Source organism: Diospyros lotus, chromosome 10 (assembly GCF_014633365.1).
Source record: "Diospyros lotus cultivar Yz01 chromosome 10, ASM1463336v1, whole genome shotgun sequence".
NCBI lineage: Eukaryota > Viridiplantae > Streptophyta > Magnoliopsida > Ericales > Ebenaceae > Diospyros > Diospyros lotus.
Genome location: NC_068347.1, coordinates 28,840,084 through 28,858,029, shown reverse-complemented (window position 1 = coordinate 28,858,029; position 17,946 = coordinate 28,840,084). Strand labels below are relative to the sequence as shown.

At 36.0% G+C, this 17,946-nt stretch overlaps 1 protein-coding gene across 1 annotated transcript; it reads right to left on the bottom strand.

The window, feature by feature from the left end:
- Positions 1–463: 463 nt before the first annotated feature.
- LOC127811544 (dihydrolipoyl dehydrogenase 2, chloroplastic-like) lies at positions 464–17,445 on the bottom strand. Its single transcript, XM_052351501.1, has 15 exons — positions 17,017–17,445; positions 8,657–8,803; positions 7,860–7,994; positions 7,556–7,673; positions 6,391–6,515; positions 4,894–5,019; positions 4,730–4,810; positions 4,454–4,516; positions 4,268–4,342; positions 4,115–4,193; positions 3,925–4,025; positions 2,464–2,577; positions 1,828–1,941; positions 1,395–1,466; positions 464–821 (listed from the first exon to the last, which is right to left on the bottom strand). The coding sequence occupies exons 1-15, from the start codon at positions 17,323–17,325 to the stop codon at positions 774–776; spliced, it is 1,707 nt and encodes a 568-aa protein (XP_052207461.1). The 5' UTR covers positions 17,326–17,445; the 3' UTR covers positions 464–773.
- Between the last annotated feature and the right edge of the window lie 501 nt (positions 17,446–17,946).

The window sequence follows — 17,946 nt, the reverse complement described above, 5'->3', positions numbered from 1 at the left end:
TTATGTTTTCTTTCTCTTTCTTTTTTCTTTTTGTACAGATGGATCCTATGTTTCTAAGGAAGCAGAGGCATGCGAGGAAGACAACAATACGAGTGGCGAATCAGCCACTGAAGAAGTCTAAACACCACATCTTAATTGTTATTCACAGAATTTTCAATCCTTAGTTATTTTTTTTCTTGTTTGGCGCTATCAATGAGATCCTGTGGCCACTCTAACTCTAGGGTTTCATCATATAGGCTTCGATCCCTGACATTCCTACTTTGTTTTGAAGATCATACATTTTGGCTCATTTCGATGCCTATTCTATGAAATCTACTAACTTTTTCACATTTTCGTTCTTATAAATGGGAATACTCTTTGTTGCCTTGTGTTAATTGTTGCTTCTCAGCTCTCAAACTTAATGAATGGTGGAACAGACTTCTAATTTCGGTCTTGATGAACTTGAAAAAAAGACCAACCTCAGTGACAATCAAAGCTTCACTATAATTGAAATTCATTGCTTCTAACAGAATTAACACTTCAAGAAAGAGTTAAAAAGTTTTAGTATGTGTAATAAAGCTTCCAAACAGAGCTCCAGAAAGTTTGGACATAGTAATTCTATGGGAAACCAACAAGCGCAAATGATCTTCGGAGGACAGCGAGTTTTCCAAGTATTTTGTTTCCTCGCAAAGTGCAGCAGAATTTTGCTGTTTCCCTTCCAAGGACACAAAACTTGCAAATCCCCATAAGGAGAAGTCTCACCAAAAATTTTGCGCCTGATTGCCGAGGGGCTTTTAAACTGCAACAGGTTCACTAAGCCTGCTAGCGGGGCGAGCGGTTACCTGCTTCAAGTATTGTCAGAATCCTTAAAGCTTGATGCAAAAGGGGTTGGGTTCATATGTCAACAGAAATATAAGGACTCAGCAATTCCATTTAAAGTTTTATTTGTTCTTTCCTTTTTTGGTTTTTCGTCAGTGGGAACAAAAAGGATTGGGGAGGCAAAAGAAGAAAAATAAATAAAAAGACAACCGAAAACAATCTTTGGTTATAAAACAATGTGATAAGTTTTCATTTTTTAAAAAGAAAATCAAAAAAATAAAATAAAATGAAAACTAAAAACTAAAAACTGAAAATAAAAAATTGAAAACTCTTTCAAAAAACCCCTTAAACATTGCATTTGGAACTAGGGTGGTCTGTGAGGGGAAAAGAATAAAAATGAATGTTGCTTATGCATGTGCAGAGATATATACACAGTTATATCTGAAAATTCCTTGCTCCACTCAGCGAAAAAAGAAAAATCTTAATTCCGGAAACTGTGCAAGTATCCTATCTAGAAATAGTAGAAGTGAAAACCATTGGCATGCTTCTTATCTTCTCCACATCTATTGCTGTAGATGTTATGTTTAGTGCCGTACCTTAGCTGATTTGAAGAGTTCATCCAGAACTTCAGACAAGGTTGGGTGAGCATGGACTGCATATTTGATGTCCTGCAAGGTGCCAAAATACAAAACCACACTCTTATCAGTCTGTTGTAGATTAATTTCTTAATAGCAGGTGCATCATACTTTTTCTTTTTTTGATCAAGCAATTGCTTCGTCATACTGGTTGAACAGAGTTAAATTATTTGAGTGCCAGTAGCATATATTTCTAAGCTAAGCGACCACTTGCAAATTTTTAGTTGGGTTTGTAAGAGTCATCAAAACAGAACTAAGCCAGAGGTTGCAGGCCGAGGATAACCTTCAAATTCACCAAAAGGTATATACAAATATATATTGTGGAGGTTTGCATATTAGGCATCCAATGATGTGGCTGGGTTTTATCATAGAAATGCTATCATAGAAATGATACCTGGATTCGTGTCCCCAGTGCTATGGCGTTGGATGCTTCGTGGATGAGGTCTGCAGCATGCAACCCGAAGATATGAACTCCAAGTATCTCCCCATTGTCTGGCCTATATATTAACTGCAATGATGACATGGATAAACGTATGGCAGTCAAATCCAGCTGGAAAGATACATTGCCAGATGAAAATTCAATTTCAACTGTGAGTTGGAATTGAAATAAAACAAGCTTATATATAGAGATGAAGGTTTTTTTTTTTTTTTTTTCTAGGTAATTTCAAGTGAAGGAAGATTAAAGGAGCAATGGATAAACTGCACTTCATGGTTCAGACCATAACAAAAACTTCACAAGAAGAGAAAGTTGCTAGAGACTGACAGAAAAGAACAATTGTGCATATGTGTATGTAAACCGCCTGCCTCACCCTAGCTTGTCCTATTGAATTATCATCAACTACAATTTCTCTATGGAGTTTACCTCTGCCTTCCAAATAACATCATCAATCACATAGGGGAAAGGTTTTCCCAAAGAAAAAAAAAAAAAGTTCACATGGGGGAAAGAGACTGGTTTACTCCCTGCCCCCTACCAAAAAGAAATATCATCAGTTATTCAAGCTGGATTAGGAAGAAAGCCAAGAAACACTACCTTAGCCAGTCCCTCCCCTTCGTTTTCTGCTAGGGCCTTTGTGTTAGCCTTAAAGCTTGTCTTGGCAACATTTATCTGAAACCCTTCTTTTTCAGCTTTCTCCCTTGCTTGAGGCTGCAAAAATTAGATGTTCATCAAATCTGTACAAGTGAAGAGAACAATGAGGCAAGAAAATTGCACTTAAGCCTTCTTTAATTTCGTTTTGTTTATTGACTTATTTTTTCTACGGGCTGGGGGTAGGAATCCAGAAACTGTTAGGGTGTGTTTGATAGCATTTAGTTGGAAAAGAAAACATTTTCCAACTTGCATGGAAAACAAAAATCACTTCCCCCTTAAATGGAATTTTCCATAGAAAAGAGGCCAAAACATGCTTTAATGGTTGTACTATGGAATTCAATTCCATGAAAAATGCAGTGTGTCAAATAGCAAAGATGGAATTCAATTCTTCGGATGTGACATTTTCCATGAAATTTCCATGCTATCAAACACATCCTTAGTGCAACAGATACATAAAGCTAAGCTGAGCTGCATGTGCAATGAAAATGAAGAATCTAATTAATCTTCAATCATGAACAGAATACTGCTGTAGGGATAACTCCAGAGTACTAAAAAGAAAGCATCAATCATAAATTCAGATTTGATTAGCAGAATGCCCAAATGCATGGGGACAGAAAAGTAAAGTCCACTATCTCGGAAGTGTCATTACTCCAACAGAGGCAGGGCGCCAGAAAAAAATAATTGAATAAAATAGCAGAAAAGGAAAATGTACAAGAAGAAGAAAAATTTGCAACCTTTAATGCTGTTTTCTCAAGCCGTTGCAATCATATTTCCTGGAAGACACCTCTATCTTAATTATGCATGTATAGCAAAAGCATTGCCACATTGAGGAAAACTCATGTTTGGGACTTTCAATCTAACCAGCATTTTGAGAAAACATATTTTAGAACCCAGTGTATCTAATACTTGTGGTATCATAATGGGTTCGTAATTATATTACATATGTATGAGAAATCCAGATGCTATGGACAGAAATATAATAGGCCAAACTGAAGAACCTGTCCAAACTGGAGGTTTTCTAGGCACCTGAAACCAAGGAGCAAGCAAGAGTAAAGTAGTTTTCAAAGATAAATCAACTGAAAAGCAAAACAACTCTAAATGGGATGGAAGGCCTGTTGATGGCAATGACAGAATAGATTTACATATTCATTAAAATCTCAGTGAATAAAGGAATGGAATATAAGTGAAATATCTTCCATCACGTCAGTTGTATTTCAGTTGAATGAAACATGTCATGATTGCAATAAAATATCTTTCTTCATTTCACTTGATCGAGACAAATCATGAGAATATTTCAGGTGTATTCAACTGAGCTCATACCTGGGGACTATTAATATATATAGAATGCAAAAAAGCAAACATACTAGAACACAACATATTATGCTTGGAAGATTTAACAATCACCTCTGTCAGTCCAACCATGCTTATTTCAGGATGGGTGAAACAAGCTGCCGGAATGCTCAAGTGGTTGAGTACGTGATCTTTTCCACTGACTTGCTCAACAACTATATAAACAACAGTGCAAAGCATGGAATGGGTGTAATGTGCAAGTACTTAGCCTGAAATAGCAAATAGGAAGGAAGTAGCAGCGTACCTGAAATCCCTTGTGCACTTGCAGCATGAGCAAGCATCATTTTCCCATTTGCATCACCAATGCAATATAGATGGGGAACCTAATGATGAGTATTATATCATGAACCAGTAAAGGAATGAAGGAAATGTAATTTTGAGGTTGTTCATAACAAACCAGATTCCCATTTTTGTCAATAACTCTCATGCGCTCATCAACTGGAACAAAACCACGTTCTGTTACTACACTGATCTGAAAAAAAAAACAAACAAAACAAACAAAACATTGCTGAAACCATGTCTTAAAACTGGTAGCAAACAGCTCAGAATTATAGCATGCACTTTAGTGTTCAACAGGAGATACATTCTCCAGTCCAAGGCCTTTTGTAAATGGAGCTCTTCCAGTTGCGATCAGGGCTGCATCTACCTATGGAGAACAAATTCAGAAGTTTGGGATTGAGTCAGTGTGAACAACTAATAACATGGAAAAATAAATGGGATCAAGGGTGCTCCTGAAAATGTTTAAGTGCAGTTTTGAACTACTTTACTTCAGGGCCACCAGGGAAAAATACCTCTTCATTTTTAAACTCTCTTAGCTGAACAAAATAGTAGCCATTAATGTTGCACAACTTAAAATTACCTCCAATGTGTCTTTGTGTTGTTTTGTCTTGGCATCAATGAGTTTAACAATGACTGGTTTCCCATCCTTTGCTGGAGTAACCTATAGGAAAGAAAACACACGGGATTAATGGCCCTTCAGAAAAAGGCATCCATGGCACAAATGAAAAAAGGAAATCAAATTACCTTGGATGCAAACACTCCAGTGTAATAGTCAATTTTCCTAGGATTTATTAAGACTCTTTGGGCCAACTTTCCTATCTCAGGATCAAATCCAGGCATAAGTTGATCCAGAGCTTCAATGAAAGTAACCTATAAAATACCTTTCTGATAAATTTAATTGACTTGATAATTCTGAAAAAATCAAGGATCTACGATGACAAAATATAAAAACAACAATGAGAAGAAACTACTGCATTTACTACTTACAAGCAAATTATCAGACTAATAATGAAAAACCGCTCATGTGGATTCCGCACAAGGGAATGGAACTTTTAGTATCAACATAAAGAAATATTATGCATGTACATAATAATACAAAAGGCAACAGCAAAAAAAAACAAAAACAAAAAACAAAACAAACAAAAGACTTCCACTTGCAAAGAATGCCTAATTACACTTTTGCAAAAACAAAACAGCAGTGCACAATAAACATGCTGAAGAAAAGAGTTTGACCACAAATAGTAGCACCCGGTAGAAGCAAGTGTACAAATTGCAGAATAAGTGAAGCTACTATTATCATTATTTATGTATAAACTCTTAAAGAATAATACATTGAGCACAGCATAGCAAGCCAAACCATCTGTTGAGAATTTTATGCGAGCATTCTAAAATAAATAAAGCAATAGCCTGGAGAGAGAATACATGCTAGTTCATCTTACATGTGGCGTGAGTATACATGCATGCCCTCTTAGTTGGTCTACTAGATCACCTCCACATGAATTATGCTGAATTTCCATATACTCTCTTGGGATCAAGCTCTCCATATAAGATTCCCAGTGCAAGCCTGATAAGATGGCACTTAAAAACCTCCATAATTTCTTCATGGGCCATTGCCACAAAGACGCTTAACGAACCTCCTTGGCACAGCTGATGAAAGTCTCGTCCAACTGCCTCTGAAGACTTTCACACAATCACACATCACTCAGCCAGTGGAACACTCCACATGAGTGTTACCTACTGGATGATCAAAGTACCCTCTCTGCTTGACCAATGAAAATCTCTACATCAGTGTCTAGCCATCAAAGACATGCATCTTGTCAACTTGGCTGAGGAAATCTTATACATAACATTTTACTCACCATCCGGTTGTTCTCCACCTATGTTGCCTTTGGAATGCTAGATACACTCTGCAATATCATTGTCAATTTCCCACTGTGGGACAACTCCAAAAAACTAGGGCACACCATCAAGGGGGTTCAATATTGACCAATCAAGAGAGAGGGTCAAACATAACTATAAAACTCCAGGGCTCACCATTCACATCATCAAATAAGATTTTCTAAAATCTCATAATCTTGATAGAGAACAATTGCAGTGCCATTGGTGATGATGGTTGGGACAAGATCAATTCTTTCAATGCCAACTACAATTTAGTACTATCTTACAATTGATTCTAATCCGAGGGCATAATGATAATATCACTATAATAAGTTCTTTTCCAAGAAGACAAAGAGGCAGTACCTCACTTCCAAGTGCGGTATAAACATCACTGAATTCTAGCCCAATATAGCCACTTCCTACAATAGCTATCCAATCAGGAATGAACTCCAATTTAAGAGCATGATCACTGGTAATTACAGTCTTCCCTGCATATCAATGGATAGTTAAATTAGAAATCATACCAAGAAGTGCCAAGCAGGGGATTTCCCAAGTTTGGCTGTTAAACTATTGGAGAAAAACTGGTCTAATAGTTCTTACATCTATAAGGACTATAACAAGGATGCAAACTAATAAATCAGCTTCAAGGATCTTTTAGATGGAGCACATGTTTTGTTCCTGCTGTGTAGTTCAGTGGGATCAGCATGAGTTGAATTTTCTTCCACTCTATTTTATTTGTGCTCTCATCCAAGAAATGCATATTAAGACAAAAAGAAAGGACAGAGCTCCCAATTATATGAAATTGGAAATTTTCTTATCAAGTGGATGCAGGGGCTGATCCAGGAATTTATTTATAATTTAAAATTATTATTCACAAAAACAAATGGACTCTCTGTTTCCTTCGCAAATTAATATGACCAGCTTCGCTTGGTTTGGTTTAGAATAACGGATTCCACTATTTATACAACTTAATAATTAAGTTTAGTTCAGGTCATACTTTTAAGTCTATATACAGAGTGGCAAATACACATTAGGAAATATTTTTAAAAGTCTACATGCACCACTGAGTGGATGCTTAAAAGCTAAATCTATGGAAGTCTCCTTTATTTTTTCAAGTCAAATCATTTGTTAGAACAGGTGAGTGCAAGTCATTCATGGAAACTCTTAAATGTGCCTTCTTTTTCTTTGTCAAAAAAATCATGTTACTAATTGTTGTGAAACAAATTTTATGGAGGGTGTGTCAGATACCTGGAACCTATTTCAGGCTGTAAGGCCAAGTTATTAAATGCTTATTTGGGCTCATGTAAATTTGTTATGTGCAAGGTCTGACAGACACTACCCATACCAGGTCTTGCAGGGTAAAACAAAAAACGTAAATGACTTGCAGGCAGTAAACGATAGTGCACTATTGAAGAGGACTTGTCTGTTGTATGAAAAGAGAAACCTATAGCAGTAATCTGCCTTAACCAAAGAGTTTTATAAGAATCCATAAAACATGAGCAAAAAGAAATGGGAAGAAAGGATTTACCATCAATTTCGATGCCTTTGGGGACAAAAGGAACAGAACCAGTAGCAATAATTATATCTTTTGCTGTAACCACATTATCAGAGAAGCCAACTTTTCCATATTTCACTTTTTGAGGACCCTGAACATATTCATAAAAAAACCATTGGGGTGGCAAGTGCCTTTAATGAGATAATACTGCAGGTATGACAAATATTAGCTAATGCAATAAGTACAGATTATCATAGAGTTTGACTGAAATAACTTTTTGTTTTCCAATTTCCATGTTAATAGACAGTAACTCCATATGACAGTATGCATGACCTACCAGTATTGTGCCAAAACCTGTCAATATGTCCACGCCAAGTGCCTTTAATGAATTTGTTAAATTGTTACGAATTTTTGAAGCAAGATTACTGGCATGATCAGCAACTCCCTGTCTGTCATAGTTAGCAGCTGAAACCTATCATTATGTAAAAATAAAACAATAGGTCATATGGTATTAGAATAAGGGTGCAGAGACTTATTCAAGTTTTGAGAAGCTTTTGTGCATGCTATGACGTCAAATATTGTTAAACAAGAGAAAGTTAGGAGGTCCAGAGGAACTTAAGCTATCAAAAAAGTTTCCACATACTAATGAACTTGTTATTCTATTTTACTTCCTGCAAAGATGGTATGCTGACATTTCACCTATCCCAAGGTTCATTGACTGACCATTTCCAAAGGCCTACAAGGAGGAATCTTAACATCCACGAATTGATGTGCAAATTATTGATGGGCTATTTTTTAGTTGGCAGGGACACCTCTAGGGTATGCATCATGACGACATGAACCACAATGCAACCTAAAGCACAAGGCTACCACAATTGCAGGTTCTGAGGTCCAACAATACCCTGTGTGTGGGAAGGAAGTTCCCATAGTTTTGAAGCTGAGACCCCCATGTTGCTGGGGATACCTTTATAAGTACATTTCAGTATTTCCCATCACCAATATTTTATAAATAGCCATGGAGTACAAAAACCAAGTAGGACTTGCAGTACTTGGAATAAAGGAGTTCCATTTCAAAATTATCTGCTTATATTGTTGTTTGCTTCAGAAGCAAAGGTTGCATTGTAATTATCTTACCTGCAAACCTAAAGCCTTCAAGTGATGATCATTCTGAAGTTCACGCATACGACCACTTACAGCAAGAAGAGCTTTTGATGGAACACAACCTCTGTTTACACATGTTCCCCCCATCACATCTCCTTCAATGATGGCAGTTTTGAGCCCCTGCAAGGATCAAACTTAGTTTATCTCATCCCCTAAACCTAAAAAAAAAGTACTAAAAACATCTAAATCATAAACAACCCTCACCGCCAATATTTCATATCTTGTATGAATTGCTTTTCCTCTGTAGTAGATCTTTTTTTTTTTTTTTGGGGGGGGGGGGGGTGTTAGTGTCAAATTCTGTTACTCATGACTATTTAACTTAACCCAAATGACCCTATATCCCATGTAACATCGTAAAATATATTTGATTTTTGTGTGTTTCTTTCTTTTGAGTGTTTCATTCCACCAGTTACATATCAGTTTATATATATGTTTCTTTCGTTCTTTAGGGGTTTCATCCAAAGGTAACAGATATATAACGACCCATGTCACAACCCCCTCCATAGGTTGTGTAACTAGCCATGAATCCTAAGCCAAAACTTAAAATTCACGAAGCCTAAACATTCATCCAATTTATTATCAAAATAAATGAAAATTTAACTATCTCAACCACTTATAACCCCTTGATGCAAGTCCATGTCTAGCTCCACTAATCCAGTTCTCCTGAAAAATGTTAGGGAGAGTGATGAGCTTAATGCCCAGTGAAGATTATCCCACATAATAGATCAATGTTCAAAATAAAGAATTTCATACGTATATAATAAATGTATATAATAAACTAAATTTCAGTTTCAAATGTGTCAACAAAAGAATTAACTCATGCAGTATTACATAGCGCGTATCTATTCAATTTTCATAATGTAAATAAATCATCATCTCAACAAATATTTCCATGGCAATATAGCCCAAATTCATTGATGCAAGAGGGGACCAGTCCTCTTCTCAAATCTATTCAATAACTAGTCGGTACCCCTATCTTCCTAGAGTCTTATAAGGTAACCCAGTACTCCTCCTGAATTTACCCAATACCCCTTTCTTCCTGGATTCACCATACATAAGGTAATCTAACACTCTTCTTGGATCTAGTCGATACACCTAATTCCTAGAGTCCACCAGTGTGCAAGTTCACAACATTGTATGACCAATCACAAAATCTTTGTATCATGTTTCTCAAAACCATAACAGAAATCTTTTCGTACCTTTCAAAGTGATTTCACAATTTTATGTTTTCAATTTTTTTGCAAATCAAGAGTTCATGTGTATAGATCAAGCAACAAAATTGAGATTTATATTATATCAAAATAATTTTCAATCAAGCATGGGATTAATTTTCAAGACATGTATTAAAGCAGAAATAACCACTCACCTAACCCCCTTTGTAGAGAAAATCCACTAATCTAGCGACTTTGCGGGGTTATCCAATTCCTCTTTGGTTTTGGTTTCAATTTCCCCTTTTGTTTCTAATTCTCCAATTAATTATAATCCTTATCAAATCCTAAAAAGATAATACATAGGTCTTTCTTCTAATTTATCCTCAAAATCGACATCTTTAATCCTAATCCCTCTTCAATAAGGAATTAGTTTGCTTCCAAGTTTTGGATTAAACAATTCTTCTTTAACAAGGAATTTTTAATAAATCCCAATCCTTCTCAAATTCTGTTCCAATAATATATATATGTATATCATTCTAATTTATCCAAGACAATTTCTGAAATCAAGTTTATCTTCAATTCAAACTTCCACCCCAATCTAAATCCCTTCACAACTATGATAATCTCTCTCGTCCCAATCTCCAATTAGAATTCGAACTCAAAAATCCAATTTCTTTGAAACTTTAAATTATCCTAATCTACAATGGCTCTAGAAATCCTATTTCCTCTTGGATTTTGTTTTCCCTCTTATTTATCTCTTTCTAAAAATTGGGGTGCTACAACCCATTGACACAACTTGAAAGTGACATGAAATTAGCATATTTGGGTTTGGCTTAAACAGGTAGTGTCAAAATTGAGCCAACCTGAATTTGGCATGGAATTGATCATATCAGGTTTGGGTTGACTTATTTAACTCAAAAACAACACAAATATAATTAATAGGTTAACCATGTCAAACTGTGTCACTTGTGACTCAATTAACTTAATCCAAAATGACTCGTATAACCTATTATAAAATATATATACAAATAAAGAGAAAAGAGAACACAAAAAATTTAACATAGTTTAGCCTCAATGACTACTTTACAATCCCACAACAAATTCTGAGGGGATTAGATCTCTTATAGCTATCCATATTCCCTATTCATAATCAAATTGAGTTTTATCCAAGCTACTCCATCTCCATCAGATTTGAATTTGAGGAGTTAACGGACATATTGAATGATGTTAATTTTGTTTACTTTTTATTGTTTAAATATAATTTGAAATTTAGGTCTTATGTAATTTGTTTCACAGTTTGGTTAAAAAATTAGAGTTAGAATTCATGTTGAATATTGTGATAAAGCATCAATTTTTTAATGTATGAATGAAGTTAATTTCATATTAGATTTGTAGTTGTTTATGTTTTTATGTAATTTATTTATTTAATTTGACAAGTTGGGTCAAAATAGATGTAAATAGGTTTTAAAATTTACAAGCAACTGACCAAATGAGTTATTCATGTTATGTCATATTATGTTCATTGATTAAATGGGGTTGTTTATGTTATGTTATATTAATTCATTTTGCCACGGTCTGTTAGTTAAACGAGTTATACGATCTGCCATATTATCATAATACATTTGTCATATTTGAGTTTAGGTATTTGACATTCATGGTGTGTACTGTTGTACTTATGGCTTGATATACACAGCCTGATAACAAAATTGTCATCCCTATTTTTTTTTTTTTTTTTCCGCTTGACAAGGAGAACAATCAAAAGTCTATATGCATCGGACAACTCCCATGCTCAAACAACCCACCCCATCACAAAAACAATACAAAAGATGATTCAAAAACAGAGAAAACTGCCAACACAAGCAAAAACAAAGCCAGCCATAACAGTGAGCATAGCTACAAAATCATCAAACCATTAGTCTGTTAGTGATGTATGCCTAATGTCGGAACTAAACGACATCTAGTATGTAATAGGGATACATGTATGATATTCTTGCAATTAATAAAATGGTCATTTCTTCATTCAACTCCGCCTGGGAATGTTATCCACTGCCGGTCCCAAGCCCAGATAAAGGAGGAGGGTTGTGTTAGGTAACCGACAATCAACGTAATACTTAGTCGAATCCAAAACATGAACTCTTGACAAATTATGAAAAAACGTTTGGGTGTAGGCGTAACCCTTCATAGCGACGTGCTACACTGCCCGCGTGTAGTGTGAAGTGAGCTAGGGCCGCTGCATCGACGCCCGGATGTAGTGACAAATGAGCAAGGGTTCCCGCATTTGCTTGGACGGATGTGGGTAAAGAAGTTAGTCCAACATCAAAATCAAAATCAAAAACAAAATCAAATTCAAAGTCAAAGCCAAAAACAAAATCATAGATTAAGGATTGGGTCATGGAACATAAGAACATTAACAGACAAAGTTATGGAAGTGGTAGATGTGATGATTAGGAGAAAGATTAATATTATGTGCCTTCAAGAGACGAGATGGGTAAGGAAAAAAGCAAAAACTTTGTCAGAAAATGGATATAAAATATGGTACACAGGAAATGATCGAGCAAAAAATGGAGTGGGGATCATTATGGATAAAAGCTTAGTAGATGAGGTAGTGGATGTAAAGAGAATAGGGGATAGGATTATTATGGTGAAGGTTATTCTATAAAGAATGACTATGAATATCTTTAGTACATATGCACCACAAGCGGGGTTAGGTGAGGAGATAAAAGTAAAATTCTGGGAGGACCTAGAATGACTCATACAAATGATACCAAGAGGAGAGAAAGTGATTATAGGAGGTGACTTAAATGGTCATGTGGGTAGAGACGGAAATGGCTATAGAGAGGTATATGGAGGTTATGGATTCGGGAAAATAAATAATGAGGGTAAGTCTATTCTAGATTTTGCAATGGCATATGGGCTCATCATAACCAATACTAGGTTCAAAAAACAGGACGAATACTTAATCACATATAAAAATGTCACATCAAGCACCCAAATAGATAACTTCCTCATGAGACAAGAGGACCGGGTATGTTGTAGGGATTGTAAGGTGATACCGGGAGAGTGTTTGACTACTCAACATAGACTTCTAGTACTTGACGTCCAAGTAAGAAATTGGAAGAGAAAAAATCACATAAAACAAAATCCAAGAATCAGGTGGTGGGATTTAAAAGGGGAGAAACAACTAATCTTCAAAGAAAAATTAAGGGGTAGAAGAGAATGGAATGGAGAAGGACAGACAAACCAAATGTGGAGAAAAATGGCTAATGCCCTGAGAAACACAGCAAATGTAGTGCTTGGAGAGACAAATGGTAGAGCCCCTAACCTTAAGGAGTCTTGGTGGTAGAATGAAGAAGTGCAATTGAAAATTAAAAATAAGAAAAATTGCGAAAAGGCTGTATATCAGTGCAACAATGAAAAAAATCAAAAAAATTATAAAGAATCAAAAAAGGCAGCAAAAAAAGCCGTTAGTGAAGCAAGGTCAAAAACATACGAGAATCTATATAAACGACTTGATACAAAATATGGAGAAAGGGATATATATAAATTAGCTAAAGCAAGAGAAAGAAAAACAAGGGATTTAAATCAAGTGAAATGCATAAAAAATGAAAATCAAAATGTATTAGTGAATGAGGGAGCGATTAAGGAGAGATGGAAGGAGTATTTCACAAAATTATTCAATGATGATGGCGACACAAGAGTTAGGTTGGGACATCTTAGTAACTCCGAAGGGAACGTGAGCTATACATTTTATCGACGCATAAGTCCAAATAAAATAAGGCAAGCATTAAAAAAGATGAAAAATCATAAGGCAGTGGGACCGGATAATATACCAATAGAAGCATGGAAATGCATGGGAGAAGAGGGTATCTCCTGGCTAACGAAAGTATTTAACGCGATTCTTAAATAAAAAAAGATGCCAGATGAGTGGAGGAAGAGTACTTTGGTCCCTATATATAAGAACAAATGAGATGTTCAAAATTGTGAAAATTACAGAGGAATTAAGTTAATGAGCCATACCATAAAACTCTGGGAGAGAGTAATAGAGCAGAAGCTCAGAAAAGAAATAGAGGTCTCAGAAAATCAATTTGGTTTCATGCTCGGTAGGTCAACAATGGAAGCTATATACCTATTGAGGCGCCTAAGGGAAAGGTATCGGGATCATCAGAAGGACCTACATATGGTGTTTATAGATCTAGAAAAGGCCTATGATAGGGTCCCTAGAGAAGTATTATGGAGGGTTTTAGAAAAGAAATGAGTTCAAATAGCCTATATACAAGCCCTTAAGAACATGTATCATGGTGCAGAGACAAGGGTCAGAACATGCGGAGGGGATACTGAACCATTTAAAATTACAATAGGATTGCATCAAGGTTCTGCACTAAGTCCATATTTATTTGCTTTAGTAATGGATGAACTCACTAAAGATATTCAGACAGATGTGCCATAGCGTATGCTATTTGCAGACGACATAGTATTGGTGGATGAAACAAAAGAAGGAGTAAACACTAAGCTTGAGTTATAGAGAAACAATTTAGAATCTAAGAGATTTAAATTAAGTAGAAAGAAAACAGAATATATGGAATGTAAATTTAGTAAGAATGCAAGAGTGGAGGATGTTATAATAAAATTGGAAGACCAAATCTTACAAAGAAAAGACCATTTTCGATATTTGGGATCAGTGATTCAAAAAGATGGAGAAATTCACGAGGATGTCACACATAGAATTAAGGTAGGTTGGCTAAAATGGAGAAATGCATCGGGGTGTTATGTGATGGTAAAATCCCATTAAAATTGAAAGGAAAATTCTATAGGACAGCTATAAGACCAGTTTTGTTCTACGGCTCAGAATGTTGGGCAGTCAAATACCAATATGAGCAAAAGACGAGTGTAGCGGAGATGAGGATGTTAAGATGGATGTGCGGCCATACAAGAAAAGATAAAATTAGAAATGAAGTTATTCGTAATAAGATAAGAGTAGTGCCAATAGAGGAGAAGATGAGAGAGACTAGACTAGGATGGTTTAGTCATGTGAGAAGGAGACCAAGAGACGCTCCTATGAGGAGAGTTGATGAAATGGAACAATTAATCAAAAAAAGAGGTAGAGGTAGACCTAAGAAGACTTTGAGGGAGACATTAAAGTTTGATATGAAGTGTATGGATCTCAATGAAGATATGACAGAAGATAGAAATACATAGAAGTCTAGAATTCATGTAGCTGACCCCACATAGTGGGATAAAGGCTGGATATGTTGTTGTTGTTGTTGTTGGTCATTTCTTCATTCATTGCTCTCCAAATGTGTATGAATGAGTCCTGAAATTTCCTAATGGTCCTATTCTTAAGTTGTTAAGAATATGTGACAAGCATCTATGACAAAGGATTTCTTAAAAGTATTCTTAATTCTTAGATTTATCAAATGGGGACTATAATTAATCGATTATGGATTAGCACATGAGTTACTACCTTTGATCAGTATAAGATACTAATGATAAAGGTGGTTGAACATCTATTAAATGTGACGCTAGTGGCAGATCACATGGTTGAGAGGATTAATGATCTATTGTTGGTTTTCGATTGTATATCTGATCCTCAAACCAGAGGTGACAAAGTTGTCTTGTGCACTGGTATTGAAAATTTGTCGTTGAGCGAAACCATTCAGTGTAAGAGGTGGAAATGCTCTCTGTGTGATCACTGTGCAGTGGTGTATGGAGGCAGATGCTCACCAATGAGATCTATTGACCTCCGGCATGGGGGTGAACATCCTATGCAGTTTCAGTTAGGCTATGATTGGAAAACCCCTGGCCAAGGTGTACATGATTAGAAAGAGTTTTCGATGTTGGAAGGAATTCCGATGTGTCATCTCAATCACACAACCCTGGATCTTGGCATAATTATCGAGTTCTGTGAGTTTAATCAGTCCATAGCTCTCACTTGGTTGGGATGTTAGTTGGTGGAAGCATTATAGTGCACAGTAATCGAAAACCCAAATAAATTCATTTGAAGTATTGACTTCATTGCCATTAGGATCATCCTGTAGAAACAGGATTTGTTCTCTACATCCCTAACGAGGCCAAGTTGACGGTTTGGCCATCTGAAGAAGCTGCCAGGCAAATGTTCAAGAGGCTTCTCCTAACGTCATTGAGTGACCACACCCATAAAATGGCAACCCAAGAGAGCTACCTCTTCAAAGCCCTTCCCAAAGAAACTGAAAAAATTTACGAGGGTGAGAAGAAAAATAAGCTCAAGAGATGATGAACCAGATCTTTGAAGGGTTTGAGCTTGATGATTTCATGACGGAGGGACAGAATAATCCCTCACTAGTTGATGAGAAGTTGGAGCAGGTGTGGCTGAAGGAGGTGGAGGCGCCTCCACAGCAGGCTTTGGCGCCTCATATTGCTGGTCTAAGTGGGGGAAATGACAAGGTTCCACTGCCGCCATAGAAAATTTCCATTTCAATTCTAACCCAACCATACGTAAATAAATTTAACTTACAATTTTTTTTCTGATCCTATCTTGCTTCATTCCCTTTATTTCCTCCCCACATTGGCCAAATCCTAGTTCCAACAGTGGGTATGTATATATATAGATGATGGATGAAGAAACGAAGGAATTGTGTTTTGACAAAGATTCGTCCATTTTCTTTCTCATTTTATAAACCATCCAAAAAAATTAAAAAAATAAATCTGGCTGCAATTCTTTTATTTCTTTTCCTGTCATTTACTCCAATTTTCGGTCCACAGATCATACAAGTTTCAAACGTGGCATTAGTGAGAACTACGGAGAATAAAAGGCTGAAAACTAACTAGCAGAGACAACTGTAATTGAAATGACCAGTAACAACAATTTGCACTAAAATAACGCCCAGAAACGCCAAGTTTGGTTTTTTGGTTATACATGTACATTTTCCTATGGACAATTAAACTACAAAAATTAGTTTCTTTTAACAAACTTCTTTTTATTTTCAACCGAACTAAAAAACACAGATAAGTTTAGCTTCAGTACCCCTAATTCTAGTTGTAAATTGAAAAATAAGCTGAACGAATCCTGCAACTAAAATGACCATTCGACTACCACTTCCACTAAATTATATCTGCAACTAAAATGACCATTCGACTACCAGTTCCACTAAATTATATCTCGAAACCACCTAAGTCAAAACAACTCCCTAAAATGCCTCACTTTACCTTCTCAACGGCGTGCAAAGCAGCACCGTGGCCGCCCACCCCGGCTCCGATAATGACAAGATCGTAATCGAACGACGTTGGAGCGCTTCCATTTCTGGACAACGAAGCAAATAGCTTCTTCGGTATTTGTCTCCGGCTGTGAACGATGACGCGGTGTTTGAGTTGATAAAACCCTAGAGCCTCCCTTCTGAGGCCACAGAACCGGAGGTTCAGAGGCTTGATGGAATTGGCGGGAGCGAGAGAAGAGGGCTCCAAGGCGTGGCTCGGTCGGGCAACATTGGCTGGATAGGATGAAATTGAAGACTGCATGTCCAATTCTGCAGAGAGCGATTGGTTATGGAGCTGATGGATGCTTTTCAGTTTTGGCGAATACTGCCAGTGAGAGAGAGAGTCTGTGCAGTGCGGAAGAAGCAGCGATAACGAACCCCCGCGGGGCCGCGGATAAAGTTTATAAATATATATAGAGAGAGAGAATAATTATAACGATCTCGAGTGAAGGTGGGTGAAATTATATGTCATATTCTTTTTTTCAAATTATAAAAACATTTCTTATCTAGAAACATTTCTTATCTAAAATCATCATTCTCCCTCTAATTTTTATACACTCTCTTTTTCTCGGATTAATTACATCAATAATTACTCAATTTTACATTCTATTACTATTTAATCACTAAATTTTGAAGTCACTAATATTTCAAAACTGTTATTACTTAGTTACTAAATTTAAAAATACTACTTGTTAGTTATTAATATTTCAAAATCATTTCTCATCATTCGTTAATCTTTCAACTTTAAGTTTACAAGTGACGAATGAAAAATATTTTTAAAATATTAATAACTAATAGATAATATTTTAAAATTCAATGATTAAGTAGTAACAGATTATCAGTGATTAATGAATAACATTTTAAAATTTAGTAACTAAATAAT

Excerpts from the sequence above, each read along its gene's own strand:
- LOC127811544 (XM_052351501.1), bottom strand. The coding sequence starts at position 17,325 with ATGCAGTCTTCAATTTCATCCTATCCAGCCAATGTTGCCCGACCGAGC. Across the intron at positions 5,020-6,390 it reads ATACCGCACTTGGAAGTGAG|GTTACTTTCATTGAAGCTCT; the intron begins GTACTGCCTCTT and ends GGTATTTTATAG. Across the intron at positions 4,517-4,729 it reads AACACAAAGACACATTGGAG|GTAGATGCAGCCCTGATCGC; the intron begins GTAATTTTAAGT and ends TGTTCTCCATAG.